General features: G+C 43.0%; 1 protein-coding gene across 1 annotated transcript in view; it reads left to right on the plus strand.

Moving 5' to 3' along the window:
- The window catches only part of ALDH7A1 (aldehyde dehydrogenase 7 family member A1), a 59,488-nt gene that overhangs the window by 24,539 nt on the left and 21,349 nt on the right, over nucleotides 1-13,600 (plus strand). The window contains exons 6-10 of the mRNA XM_068246807.1: nucleotides 690-822; nucleotides 4,049-4,093; nucleotides 6,179-6,256; nucleotides 10,252-10,349; nucleotides 12,672-12,713. Coding sequence (XP_068102908.1) covers nucleotides 690-822; nucleotides 4,049-4,093; nucleotides 6,179-6,256; nucleotides 10,252-10,349; nucleotides 12,672-12,713 — 396 coding nt within the window. The remainder of the gene's footprint in view (nucleotides 1-689; nucleotides 823-4,048; nucleotides 4,094-6,178; nucleotides 6,257-10,251; nucleotides 10,350-12,671; nucleotides 12,714-13,600) is intronic.

Raw genomic sequence — 13,600 nt, forward strand, 5'->3', positions numbered from 1 at the left:
GATTGCCAGATATGCAGATGAATGTCAGTTAAATCATGTGTGTACGATGATCTGCAGATCTCATAGACTATCATTGCAATTTGCAGGGATGGATTTTTGGTAGGAACAGATCTTTTGCAGATACTGATCTTTTGTGTCTGTACAGCATCTGTGTGTGCAGCATCTTGCAAAGATTTTTTTCTTATGTGGAGTTCAGCTCCATAGAAAAGACTGTGTAGAGTATGGCTCTCATACTACATGAAGGGTGGTAAGATTGGTCTGTGATCTTTCAGTTTCCAAAGACTATAGTCTGATGTGTGTATGCACCCTTACTCCCATGCAAGACTGCAGGATTTCATTAGGGCTGCCCCCACTCTCCGGAACTCGCTCCGACCAGCCAGCAGACTCGCCCCCACCTTTTATACCTTCAAACGAGCACTCAAGACTAACCTCCTGAGGCATACTGTTACTGTGCGGTACATAAAGATCAGTGGGTAATGCAGAAAATTCTAATTACAGTAAACAATTGTTCAGTTGTCTAATGGAAGAAATAATAATAATTTATATTAAATTAGAAAAGCCCATATATAGTTTTTTGCCTGTTTTCAAAAGGCCGGTTGCGTTGTGCTGCAGAAAAGTGACCTGTTTTAGTCAATACTTTTTTTTTTTTTTTTTTTTTATGTTTTTTTTTTTTCCCCTCACATTTTAAGGACCTGGGCACGCCTTGATCGAGCAGTGGAACCCTGTGGGTTTGGTTGGAATTATTACTGCCTTCAATTTCCCAGCAGCTGTGTATGGCTGGAACAATGCACTGGCTCTGATCTGTGGGGATGTCTGTCTCTGGTAAGTACATCGGTTTAGTATGGCAAAGAGCAATGTATGCAATGAATTGCTCCGTAGCATAGTTCTGACGGTACTAATGAATTCAGTCTGATTGTTTGTTCTAGTCTGTAAAATAAGTCTATGTACTGTAAATGTTGAATTGTGGCTGGTCTACAGTTTTTTAATTGGACCTGGTCAATAAGATGCTAATCATTCTTGATTTACTAATTTATAAAAATGTTTACAGCTAGGAAGTGAACAAATGCAGCAGCAGCTTGAATTTTTTCTTAAAGGACAAATTAAGTCAGAAGAATATGGAGTCTGACATATTTATTTCCCTTTTAACAATACCAGTAGCCTGGTTATCATGCTGATCTATTTGGCTGCAGTAGTGTCTGAATAACACCAGAAACAAGTATGCAGCTAATCTTATCAGATCTGATAATTATGCCAGAAATGCCTGATCTGCTGCATGCTTGTTCAGGGTCTGTAGCTTAAAAGCATTAGAGGCAGAGGCTCAGCAGGATAGCCAGGCAACTGGTATTGCTTTAAGGCCTGGAACCCACTGAAATCCGCAAACGCAACCGCTAGCGTTTTGTCTGAGCGGTTTGCAAGCGGATTCATGCGCGTTTTTGGTCGTGTTTTGCAACATTGTATTTTTTTGCCCAGCGGGTGCGTAGCGTTTTGCGTTTTGCGTTTTTATCCTGATTGGTCCTGTGAATTATTTTTAATTTTGTTACAGTGTGCTGAACCGCAAAACGCTAGCAAAACCGCTCAGTTTAGGTTTTGCTGAGCGTTTCTGCTAGCGTTTCAATACTTTACATTGAAGCGCTAACGCTCCCAAAATGCTGCAGGTCCTGCGTTTGCGTTTCTAGGAAACGCAAACGCTCCTGTGGAAGTTGCCCCATCCATTAACATTAGCCCAGCGTTTTGGCAAACTGCTAGCGTATCGCAGTGCTGCCAAAACGCTGCCAAAAGCGCTCCTGTGGGTTCCAGCCCTTAAGGAAATGACTGCCAGCCTCCATATCTCTCTAGCTTCAGTTGGCCCTTAAACCTTTGAAGAGTTTAAAAACCTATGGGGGTAAAGAATGTGTCTCTGCTGCAGAGCCGTTTCTCTCATGAAGCAAGGTGAAACGTTTGCATCAGGCAGCAAATATTACAGGGGCAGCATTTTTGTGCAAAGAAACCGCAGAACCCATCTGCAAGCCAAAGCACTCAATGAGTCATGTATATAGAAAAATAGAAAAACTTTTTATTTTTTACATTAAAACTCCCTATATTGGGATAAATGAGTCAACATAAATATACAACTCAGCATTGAATATAAAAGAAAAGAATACAACGGTCTGTAAGCCCACTCAGCATGCCCTATGGTGGCCACCTGGATGTAATAGTATCCCCTTAGAGCGATAAAGGTCGCCTGCTAGCCTGTATAGGCGTAGAGTATATATGGGTATACACTTTCATGGATGGTAATGGAGTATATCCATTGGTTCAAAAGTATGGTGGTAGATAGCACATTGCAAGAAATCACTTCCACTATCCAATTGTCAGCTAGAATGCTTGTGGATGTCCAATCACAACATCCAAATAGATTTTCAGCAAGCAACAAAAGTTCCAGCTCTGTAACAAGTAATGAACTGTAAAGCCTGTAGATGTCCAATCGCAACATCCATGTAAATATTCGTAAGGCAAGGAAAGTTCCAACTTCATGCAATAACTTTGTTTTATAGCTACCACTCCTGGAAAGATTCCATGCGTCACACATCCATGCACCGCTTCAGATTGTCCATCTGAGGTAGAAGGGTGAGATGTAATAAAGGTCCGCAAGCATGGGGGAAACATCCAGGGATATGAGCTGCGAGCTGTGGTGGGCTAAATTGTCGACCGGTTTCGCCGGTAATCCGGCTCCTCAGGACCCCAGACCGTGTGATTGCTGAGTATAACATCTCCGGCGCGCCCCACGCCATAAAAGGCGTCTCACCCGGAAGCACGTCATCCGCAACCAAAGTGAGGCGCGGTCAGTGCGTTCCAGGCAGCTCGGGTCCGCCGGAAGCCAATCGGCTCGCGCATGCCCTCAGCATTTTTGTACTGTGTTTACACTAACAGCATGTAGTCAGAGTAGGAAGAGAACGATGCTCACAGCCAGCCAGTGTGTTATTGTGTTGAGCTGCAGCATGTCATGTGAGAACATTAAATGAAGCAGAGTAAATTGTTGGGTGCTGTGCGATCATTCCAAATCGGGTGAGGGGGCGCATCCTCACAAGTTTGCCTCAGGCAGCAAAAAGTCTAGAACCGCCCCTGACCTGCTGCCACAATGAGGGATGTCCTGGTGGTTGGATCTTCCCAATTCACATAAACTCCATTATTTTGCTAGACTTACTGCTGAGGACTGGTTGTCCACATTTTAAGATAACTGCTGGTCTAATTGCCTACATTTAAAAGATACCCGATGCCGGTGAAAAAAAATTGTATATTGTACTGCATCCAAATTTTTTTTATTTATTTTTTTTTATTATTTTTTTTACAAAGAAAATAAAGTGCCATCTTGTGGTAAAAAATACAATTCAAAACATACAAATCAATGGCTATACGATGGTGGTCACAGCATGAAAATACAACAATCAGGAATACCTGATGGAGAGAAGGCGAGACAAATAACATTTTATATTGCGCTTTTCTCCTGGCGGACTCAAAGCGCTTGAGCTGCAGCCACTAGGACGCGCTCTATAGGCAGTAGCCGTGTTATGGGGGTCTTGCCCAAGGTCTCCTTACTGAAAAGGTGCTGGCTTACTGAACAAGAAGTGCCGAGGTTCAAACTCTGGTCGCCTGTGTTAGAAGCAGGACCATTACACTATCAATACATTCTGCTTTTCATCTTTTACTTCAAGATGGCACCATATTTTGCTTTTAAATAAAACTTTACTGTTTCCCTCCACGGGCAGCAGATGGCAGCGTTTGTACTTCAAAGTATCCAACTAGGCTGGTCGCCACATCTGCTTCGTTCACCGTATTGAATCGACGATACTCGTGTGTCCCCGGGTTTCTGCTGTGGCGGACTCCTCCGTTCGTTCTTGGAGCTGGAAAACTGATCGTTGCCAGGCAGAAGCATGGGGATCTTCCCATTGGTTACAAAAGATGGGGTGGGGGGGTGGCCTAGGCTACTTTTCCGCCTCTGGTGTGATGTGAGCAATGTGCTCCACTCTTACAGCTAATGTAAGATAATCTGTGATTTTTCTTATTTTAGGAAGGGAGCTCCCACCACGTCTCTTATTAGTGTGGCCGTGACCAAGTAAGTTCTATGCCATTGTTTAAACCACTTTCCAAATAACAATGTTATTATTAGAAGTGAAACATTTTATCTGACCTAACATGACCATCGAGTGTTCTCTAAAAAACCAAAAAAAAAACTGAGCCTATGCCCAATGCCTCCACTGCATGAGACTAAACTGAGCCAACAGTGGCCACGTACGGCAAGACCTCAATCACTCCCTGTTCAGATGGTAAGGTAGGCTGTAGGCATAGATTCTGTCACCTTGTCAGCTAGATCTCAGCAGCAATCTGAGAAACTGTCAATCTAATGCAGCTTCATTGCTCAGTGCAATACAACTCTATGTGGCTGCCAGTCCTCCACTGCTCCTGTCCCTGACCACTCCAGGAAGGTTTCTGGTCAATAACCTGTTTAAATTGAATTGAAAGATGGTTGTTGGTGTCAATACATTGCCATTTTTTTTTTATTAGAGTGATAGCACCAGCCTGAAAAATCAATGGCCAGCTTATCAGCAGAACCAACACCTAACAATAGATTGTGAGACTACTTGTATTATTCCTGTATAGAACCATCCCTTTTATGTCAGTGATTAGTCATATATGCAACATAGATATTCATTGAGATGCCAAGCATTCCTGCTTGCATGCAAATTGTATGCTGATTAGAATGGGGATAGTCAAACGCACATCCTGTTGGTTTTTTTGTTGTTGTTTTTTTTTTTTTTAACTTTAAAGTGGACCTGAACTTCCTCTCTGCTCTAAAAGATATGCAACAGCATAATAACCTTTAAAGAAAAACATTTTTGTTACAGCTGACACAATTCCTGCAATAAATCAGCAGTGCCTACTTCCTGCTTTCATGGAAGCAGACATATTGTTAACCTCTTGTATTTACAAATTAGCTGCTCTGCAGTGCCAGAGGAGATACCGGAGCTGACACATATGAGAGAGAAAATTACGATGGTGATTAGTCACAGATGAGGGAGGAATTAGACTAAACTCTATAAATATTTACAGGATCTGTATTCCTTCTTTCCTGTGCAAGAGTTCAGGTCCATTGTAACCGCAGTCCCTGCTTTACCCACCCCGTAGAGAAGCAGATAAACTGCAACGTTCAGGATTATGATGACAAATTGATTTGCTGTATTTCTCAAAACCTGCAAATACACTGTATGTAGTAATTGCTCAGTAATTTTGCAGAATAATTCTTCATGTGCTCTCACTGCCCTTACAATTCTATGGGGCTGATCACAGTATTGTGTTGTAACTGATCGTGTTATTCTGAGGGTACGTACAGACATACGATAACGATCGTTCGTTCTGAACGACGAACGATGTTAAAGGAGGTATCGGCCGATGATCGTTTGAAGAAAGGCTACTTTGAACATTGTTCGTGTACGAACGATCTTGGAACGAGCGTTGCGTGCGCAACATGATGTATAAACTGATTTCAAACACAAGTGTCAAAAAGAACTGTTTGAGCATGTGCGAAGCTTTGAGAACGAACAACGAACGATCGTTGTACAGACATTACTTTTTGAACGATGGTCGTTGGAAAAGATCTGGCAGAATGGATCGTTCTTTACCAACGACATATCTCGTTGGTCGGTCGTTTTAATGATCGTTCGTGCACTTTTTACGAACGATCGTCGGGCAGTGCCGTCGGTAACGATCATTTTAAACGACTATAGTCGCATGTCTGTACGCACCCTAACTCGCTGCATGTAGGCTTTGTATTAGTCTCTGTCCAGTCTCCACTGTAGTTCACATACATTATAACCTGTTATGGATCAGACCCCTGTGAGCCTAGCCTTAGCGTTACAAAGCTGTACGTTGTACATAGCATGAATGACGTGATGAGGATGCCTGATTAGGATACAGATGTACATCAGGAGCGTATAGTATAACAAATTACAGCATGGTCAGATACTCTGAGGAAAAGCAGAGACGTTCGTATAACCTATGTATGGATCATACTGTTGCTATTTGTCACTGTACTGCAGTTTATTGCACTTGTAAACCTTGTTGCTGACTTTAAACACACTTTTTTTTATATGCAGCAACTGTTCTTGGAGTATATTTTAACACCATTCAATGCACTTTTCAGAATAGTTGCTCAGGTTCTAGAAGACAATAAGTTGCCTGGTGCCATCTGCTCCTTAGTATGTGGCGGTGCTGACATTGGGTAAGTTCACTTACTACCTCTCTTCTAAATTGATGATGGTCAAATAAGTTTCTCGGTATAACAACTATTGTGGTAAAAATGGTAGAGCTTACTTGTAAAAGTGTAATTATAAATATAAGATATGCATTTGTCCCAAAGTAAAATGCACTATATAAATGACTTTTTCGCTTATGGCATTGTCACCTACCTTCCAGTAGGCTGTAAAGAATCTGACATAACGGACAGGTTTTGGACTAGTCCATCTCCTCAGGGTTTTTTTTTAAAGCAGACACAAACACTTTATATTTTTTTTTAATTCAAAATATTTAGTTGCACCACTCTGACACATACAAAGATAAATAAACACTCCTTCAAGCCTATGAGCATTTCAGTGCATGCTTTTCACCCTTCTCTTTCCATAACTAGGGTTATACAGGTGGCAGCCATTAGCAATTCCTCCTTTGCCAGACACCTCCTACTCCACCAGACTGCCAGATTCTGTTCCGGCAATATGAAAGGGAGAGGGGTTCCTCCAATAAATGTAAAATTTGACTCAATTTTACATTTATTGGAGGACTTGGCTCAAACCATTCATGCCACGTCCGTAGCAGCTAGAGCCGAAGGGACGCCCTAGTCATGTCCCTGCAGTTTTTGGGGTGTGCAGGTGACCGTGCGGGCAGATGTCCGCAATCGCGCTGCTGCTAGCAGTGGGGATTGGCTGCAGGGGACTAAAGTTCCCTCTGCCAATCCGTACATGTCCGCCGAAAAATAAACACTTTTTGTTCAAAAACAGTGTTTATTCTGTATTCAAAAAACAATTTTATATGTGCGCTCACTTAATTATAAACAAGCCACCTTCAAAAGCAATCAAATAATCAGATTACAAATGTCCATAAACTAGAGTCCATTACCTATATGTCCATGGATCGCAGAATCCGTTCACCAAAGCATATGATGTTAGCTGTAAAATCTTCAAGAAACTGCGTAGCAGACTCCTCTTATAGTGATTGCAGTCGTGTGGTTAGGAGCGGCACACCTTTCCGTATGTTGAGGGTGCTGAACCTTAGATGCAAAAAAGGTAGTTTTCTTTCACCATAATGTGTCAACACTAGGTAACCTACTATACTCTGTGTTGACACATTATGGTGCAATAAAACTACCTTTTTTGCTGTTTTGGGAAGCTGGTGTGCGAACCTATTCTTGGACTCTTCCTCTTATAGTGATGTCACTCAAAAGAAAAAAAAAAGCATAACCATAGCGTGATACTGTATTATTAATTTGCCTCCTTCCCATTCACTAGTGCTACAAAACAAGTCTGTGTATGCATCCACATCCAGGGTCTCACAGGTGTTCACCATGTGTTATGGCTGCCAGGTCACAGACAGCAATATGAGCCTCCAACCTCAGAGATATACACCCTCTCCCTGATGCATGCAGATACTCCACAAAATCACACGTGGCCTCTCACCTTCTATTTATGCCATCCAAGTTTATAAGACGGCTTGCTCGCTTAAATTTCTCCCGACATGTGCCAACCACATATCATCAGCAGATGGATCATCAAAGGAGCAACGATTCCATGCCCACCTACCAAACTAAAGGACGCCTCATAGCGTAAAACCATACAATTTATTTAAAATATTAAAATTGGTGCACTCACATGTTCCGATTAAAAACAAGCGTATCACACTGTAGTATCCTCCACGCAACTGCTCACTGCCTGTAGCTCCGCCCTATGCGTTTTGTGCATGCGCACTCATCAGGGGCTGGAGGCGTCTGGTCATTCGGCGTCTTAAATTCATTCCCTATCCTCTATCTCATACAATGGGCTGTGTTGCCCTTCTCCAAAATGGCCGCCAATGTATTTCCACCCCTATGTGACGGCACTTATCTGCGCTCAAACATTGTGGGCCAAGTGTTCCTTCCTCCAATTATATGAGGTCACGTCAGACTGGGCGAGCGCATCCACAGCGCTCATCGCAGACCATCCCCTGGGCTCCTATTGGATACCCAGAGCAAGTCATCAAGCGCAAAGTGCACCGCCCTCCAGCATCCTCTCGTGACCTTCAATGTAAACAAAGCTGGCGATATCCCGGCCTAGTGATAGGCTTGAGAATATTCTTAGCCAAAATATTTGAGTTCTATCTACCAATTGTGGGCAGTCCTCAAGCCCCCAATATCAATACATATAAGCAGTAAGTTCTACATCAAAAGGCCAAATCTGCATCGAGAATATACATGACAGGTAGAACAGAATGGCATTCCAATATAATTAGACCAAACCATTTCAACATATATGCACAGTATTAAAGGTCACAGATGTATATACAATATACATTTTACCCCAGAATGTACACTAGTGCCCGCATTGTGTGACCAGGCACCCACTGCACATCACGTCACCTGCCTGCGCACTCCATTTGGAGTAGTTGGGTGGCTGATGGTGTCACGAGTCCTATGGGTACTGTGTTATGGTGCAGGTGATCGAGGGGTTGGGTAATGTGGGAGGGGCTTGTGTGCGCAGGCATATGTCATGTGGTGCAGTGGGTGCAATGCCTTTTCAGTGCTGCTGAGTAGATTTTTAGTCTGGAGGTTCACTTTAAGAGACAAAGGTTGTCCTGCGCAACCTTTAATGTAAAAAAAAAAAAAATTGAATGCTGAACATTGAATAGTGCCCAGTCTTTTGGTACATTGGAGTTTTACGACGAGAGAGAGAGAGAGAGCGTTTTTTTTTTTATCCTTGTTTTCCCATTAGAATTCATAGATCAATATGGCAGCCTCCATAATATTCTCACCTCGGGTTCACTTTTTAAAAGTGCAACGCAAAGACAGAGGGCCCAAGTTTTGGTGACTCTTTCCCCAGAAAATTCACATAATTGTGCAGGTTTTCTCAAGAAAATATGACCCCAATATGCACAATCCTTATCAGATATGACCCCAATATGCACAATCCTTATCAGATATGACCCCAATATGCACAATCCTTATCAGATATGACCCCAATATGCACAATCCTTATCAGATATGACCCCAATATGCACAATCCTTATCAGATATGACCCCAATATGTACAATCCTTATCAGATATGACCCCAATATGCACAATCCTTATCAGATATGACCCCAATATGTACAATCCTTAGCAGATCTGACCCCAATATGCACAATGCTCAGCAGATCTGACCCCAATATGCACAATGCTCAGCAGTTCTGACCACAATCAGCAGCACCACCTGAAAAAGAAAAGAAAAACCCATTTACTCACCTAGTCAGAAGACCTCCTGTTCCGACCTCATCATCTCCCGACCTCCTTGTGGTGCGCAGCTCAGCTCCCACGATCCTCTTCCTTCCTGCAGCAGCCTGCATTACCCGGCGAGCAGGGCTACGGGAAAATGGCCGCCCGAAGCCCTGCACTGCAGACTCCAAGTCTGCAGAGCAGGGCTTCGGGCGGCCATCTTATCGTAGCCCTGCCTGCTGCTCCAGGCTGCCGCTGTGAACTGACTCGGCGTCTCTTAGATGCCTGAAGTCAGTTCACGCCAGGGGTTGCTTTGGGGGTGCTTGGACAAATTTAGGGGGTGCTTGAGCACCCCCCTGGTGCCGCCACTGTCTGGATGTGAAGTGGTTAATATTTACAGTTTATAAACTACTCAGCATTCTAAATGATTTTGCAGAGTAGGCTAGTGAACTTTTGAACTGTTCTCTGCAGGAAAAAACCCACAGTGCCAGACACTTGAGATAATAAGCTTCAGAAGACATAGCTCTCTGTGAGTTTGAAAGTCGTGAAGCTCAATGGCTCTTTTGCATAGATAACTGGAGTTTTTTAACTCTTCCTTCACTGGAAACAATATTAGACTTGTATGTCTGCTCCTAATGTTTTATTTCTTAGCTGTACTAAGCATACAAATCATATCATAATTTTTTTTTCTTCAGTGTCTCTTTAAATTTATTGCATGCAGTATACTACATGTCTGTCATTTCATATGAGGTTTTTGACACTTTATTCTCTCTTTTCTTAGCAATGCTATAGCCAAAGATGAGCGTGTGGATTTGGTGTCTTTTACTGGCAGCACAAATGTTGGGAGGCAGGTAGCTCTAAAGGTTCAAGAAAGGTTTGGTAAGTTTATTTGGAAAAGCGATCTCTGATGCCCTGCTTAGGACAGTTTGTGTGTTTATATTGGTCTATATAGTTGGTGTAACTTGCGGCTATATTCTGTGTTAGGGCTGCATGTGCACTATGTTGTAGGTATCACTAAGACCTATTAATACAACTACCACAATGCTCTATTTTTCTCGTGTGACTAAATGCTTCTTTTCAAAGGGGCTGCATTGTGCACTATTAAGGTGTAAAATTCATACATACCTGGGGCTTCCTCCAGCCCCCTTTTGCCTGATTGCTCCTTCGCCGCCGTCCTCCCGCCTCCTGGATCCTCCGTTATTGCTTCCGATAACTTTGGCCAGTGGGGGCATGCGCAGTGCGCGCTCCCCTATCGCGCTCCCACATTCGGTAGCTTTCTCCACCTGCGCAGTAGTACTGTGCAGGTGCAGAATGCGACAGGGGCGTGCGCCATGGCTGCACATGCGCAGTTAGCTCTGACTCCTGAAGTTATCGGGAGCAATAACTGAGGATTTAGGAGGCAGAGGACGACGGCGGGGGAGCAATCGGGCCAGAGGGGGCTGGAGGAAGCTCCAGGTACGTATGAAATTTTTATTTTTATTCTCAGGCTTACTTTAAAGAGAACCTGTAACAAAAAAAAAAGTTCCTCGGGAGGGACTGCCTGCAGCTACAGGAGAGGGGGAAGCCTCATTGGGACCCGGAGGCTTCCCAGCCCCCTCCCCTGTAGCTGCAGGCAGTCCAGCGCTGGCTCTCCCAAAGTGTCCCGGAATCCTCCCTCGACAAGCGCTGATTTATTTACCTTTCCTGGCACCAGCGGGGGCACTGTTGTGGCTTTCCGCATGGAGATAGGCGAAAATAGCCGATCTCCGTTGGGTCCGGTCTACTGAGCAGGCGACTTGCGCCTGCGCAGTAAGTGCCTGCGCAGTAGAGCGGCCCGACAGCGATTTCCGCCTATCTCCGAGGCGGAGAGCCGATCCTGCGCCTAAATATTTACATCCCTGCTGTTCGGGGAGCTTTATCACCGCTGCCGTGGGACCAAGGACGACGGAAGAAGCCTCAATAGGATCCAGAGGATTCCCCCACCCCAGGTGAGAACCCCCTAGGGGAGGTTTTTCTCAGTACAGGTTTTCTTTAAGGGGTCTTTTGGAGCCTTATTTTCTCTTGTTATAGGAACAGTGTCATTTTAGTATAAAATTGAAACCTTAAAGAGAACCTGTACTGAGTAAAAATATTTAAAATAAACACATGAGGTAACTTCAAATGATGAGAGGAACTGATGGCAAGGTAACTATGTAATCATAGTTACCTTGCCATCAGTTCCTCTCAGAAGCTCACCATTTTCTTCTGACAATAATCCCTTCCAGTTCTGACAATATTTTGTCAAATCTGAAATGTATCAGTTGCTGTCAGTAAAATATCAGTTGCTGTCAGTTATAGCTGAGAGGAAAACTGATGTACCAGGTAATGTCCATGTTTCCCTGTGGCTCAAGTGGTCGATGTTACAGTTTAACTGTGTGTTGACCAGAAAGCTGTTATGGGTAATGGCCATTTTCAAAATGGAGGACGGAAAATTCCCTTGATCACAGTGAACAAATAGAATGCGGGACAGGAAAAAGACACTGAGGAGTAGACTACATGGAAGGTAAGTATGACTTGTGTATGCTTATTTTGACTTTTTTAATTTTCAGTTCCGGTTTTCTTTAAAGGTCAACTGAAGTGAGATAGATATGAAGGCTGCCATATTATTTTCCTTTATAAGCAATACCAGCAGCTCCCACAGAACTCTCCCGACGGCCGCGTGCCCCATCGCCGGGAGAGTTCTGCAGGAGCGCAACGAGTGAGCGCACGCGACTGGACTGCGTAGACTTGCAGAATTACCCGGCCGCCTAGCATAGGATCCAGGTGCTGTGGGAGGACTGTAAGGGACCGATCAGCCTGAAGGGGGCTGGAGGAAGGTGTGTATAATTTTGTTTTATTTTAGTCGTCTCAGTTACACTTTAATATGATCCTAGCCTTAGTGACCGCAACATATTAAAAAGTAATTTATGGTGCATTTTACTCTAGGATAAATGTGCATCTTATATTTTTGTGTATTTACTATTTTCACTAGTGGTCCTTTAATAAAATGTTCCACTTTGTATATGCAGTAGCTCCCAGAACATAATGCATTGTAAACCATGCAGATGGGTACACTTCACATTTATAAACCTGGTCTGGATGTCTGACTAGGCCTGCTATGCTGCACTCTAGTGGGCAGAGGGTTGTACTTAACTATTTTTTAGTACAGAATTTACGACTGATATTTTGTGTTTTATTTCAAAGGGCGAAAGTTACTTGAACTTGGAGGAAACAATGCAATCATTGGTGAGCATGAAGTTATTTTATGATGAAACCATACCTTTATTTAGCATTACTTTGCAATTTTTTTCTTCTTCTGTGTTGTGCAAGGCCTGGGAGTCATCAGTTGGATGTACATTAATCTGACAGACATTGGTGTGCGTGCAAATAACTTGTAACTGGTCAGCCGCAGAGTATATCCAGCATTTGTTTTTCCTATGTACTGTGGCGTGTGTGTACATGTGTTTCATTTTCTCCTTCTTTAGTAGAGAATCTCTAGTTAATGTAAAGGTAGCAAAACACTATACAATAAAATGATCCAATTTTATGGCACTTTGAAAATAGTCTGATTCCTGGAAAAATTGAATTTTTTTTATTCGATACAAATTAATCGGGAATGGTGGATTTTTATGAAAATTGAATTGTTTAATATAGATAGGTTTTTTTTTTTTTTTACACCCAAGCAATTTTCTCAGTTTCCAATAATTTTTATCACAATTGGGGAAAAATAGAACGTGTTTGTTGCATAGGTCATATTTTTGAAATGTTACAATGTCAGAAAAATTGATTGCTATTCTTGAATTGAACAGATATATTTAAAAAAATTGTATGGTTTGTGTGCGGCCACCTTTTTAGATAGACCTGTGGCATCTATTCCTGGCTACCTGTACTAGCGCACCTATTCCAGGACAGAAAGTGGGATACCAATACATATCTGGTATCGTTGGATTCAGCAGAATGCACAACTTGCAGGTTCGTTACTCTAGAACAGGCATGGGCAAACTCGGCCCTCCAGCTGTTACGGAACTACAAGTCCTACAATGCATTTGCCTTTATGAGTCATGACTGTGGCTGTCAGACTCCTGCAATACATTGTGGGACTTGTAGTTCCTTAACAGCTGGAGGGCCAAGTT

The sequence above is a fragment of the Hyperolius riggenbachi genome, chromosome 1, assembly GCF_040937935.1.
Source record: "Hyperolius riggenbachi isolate aHypRig1 chromosome 1, aHypRig1.pri, whole genome shotgun sequence".
NCBI lineage: Eukaryota > Metazoa > Chordata > Amphibia > Anura > Hyperoliidae > Hyperolius > Hyperolius riggenbachi.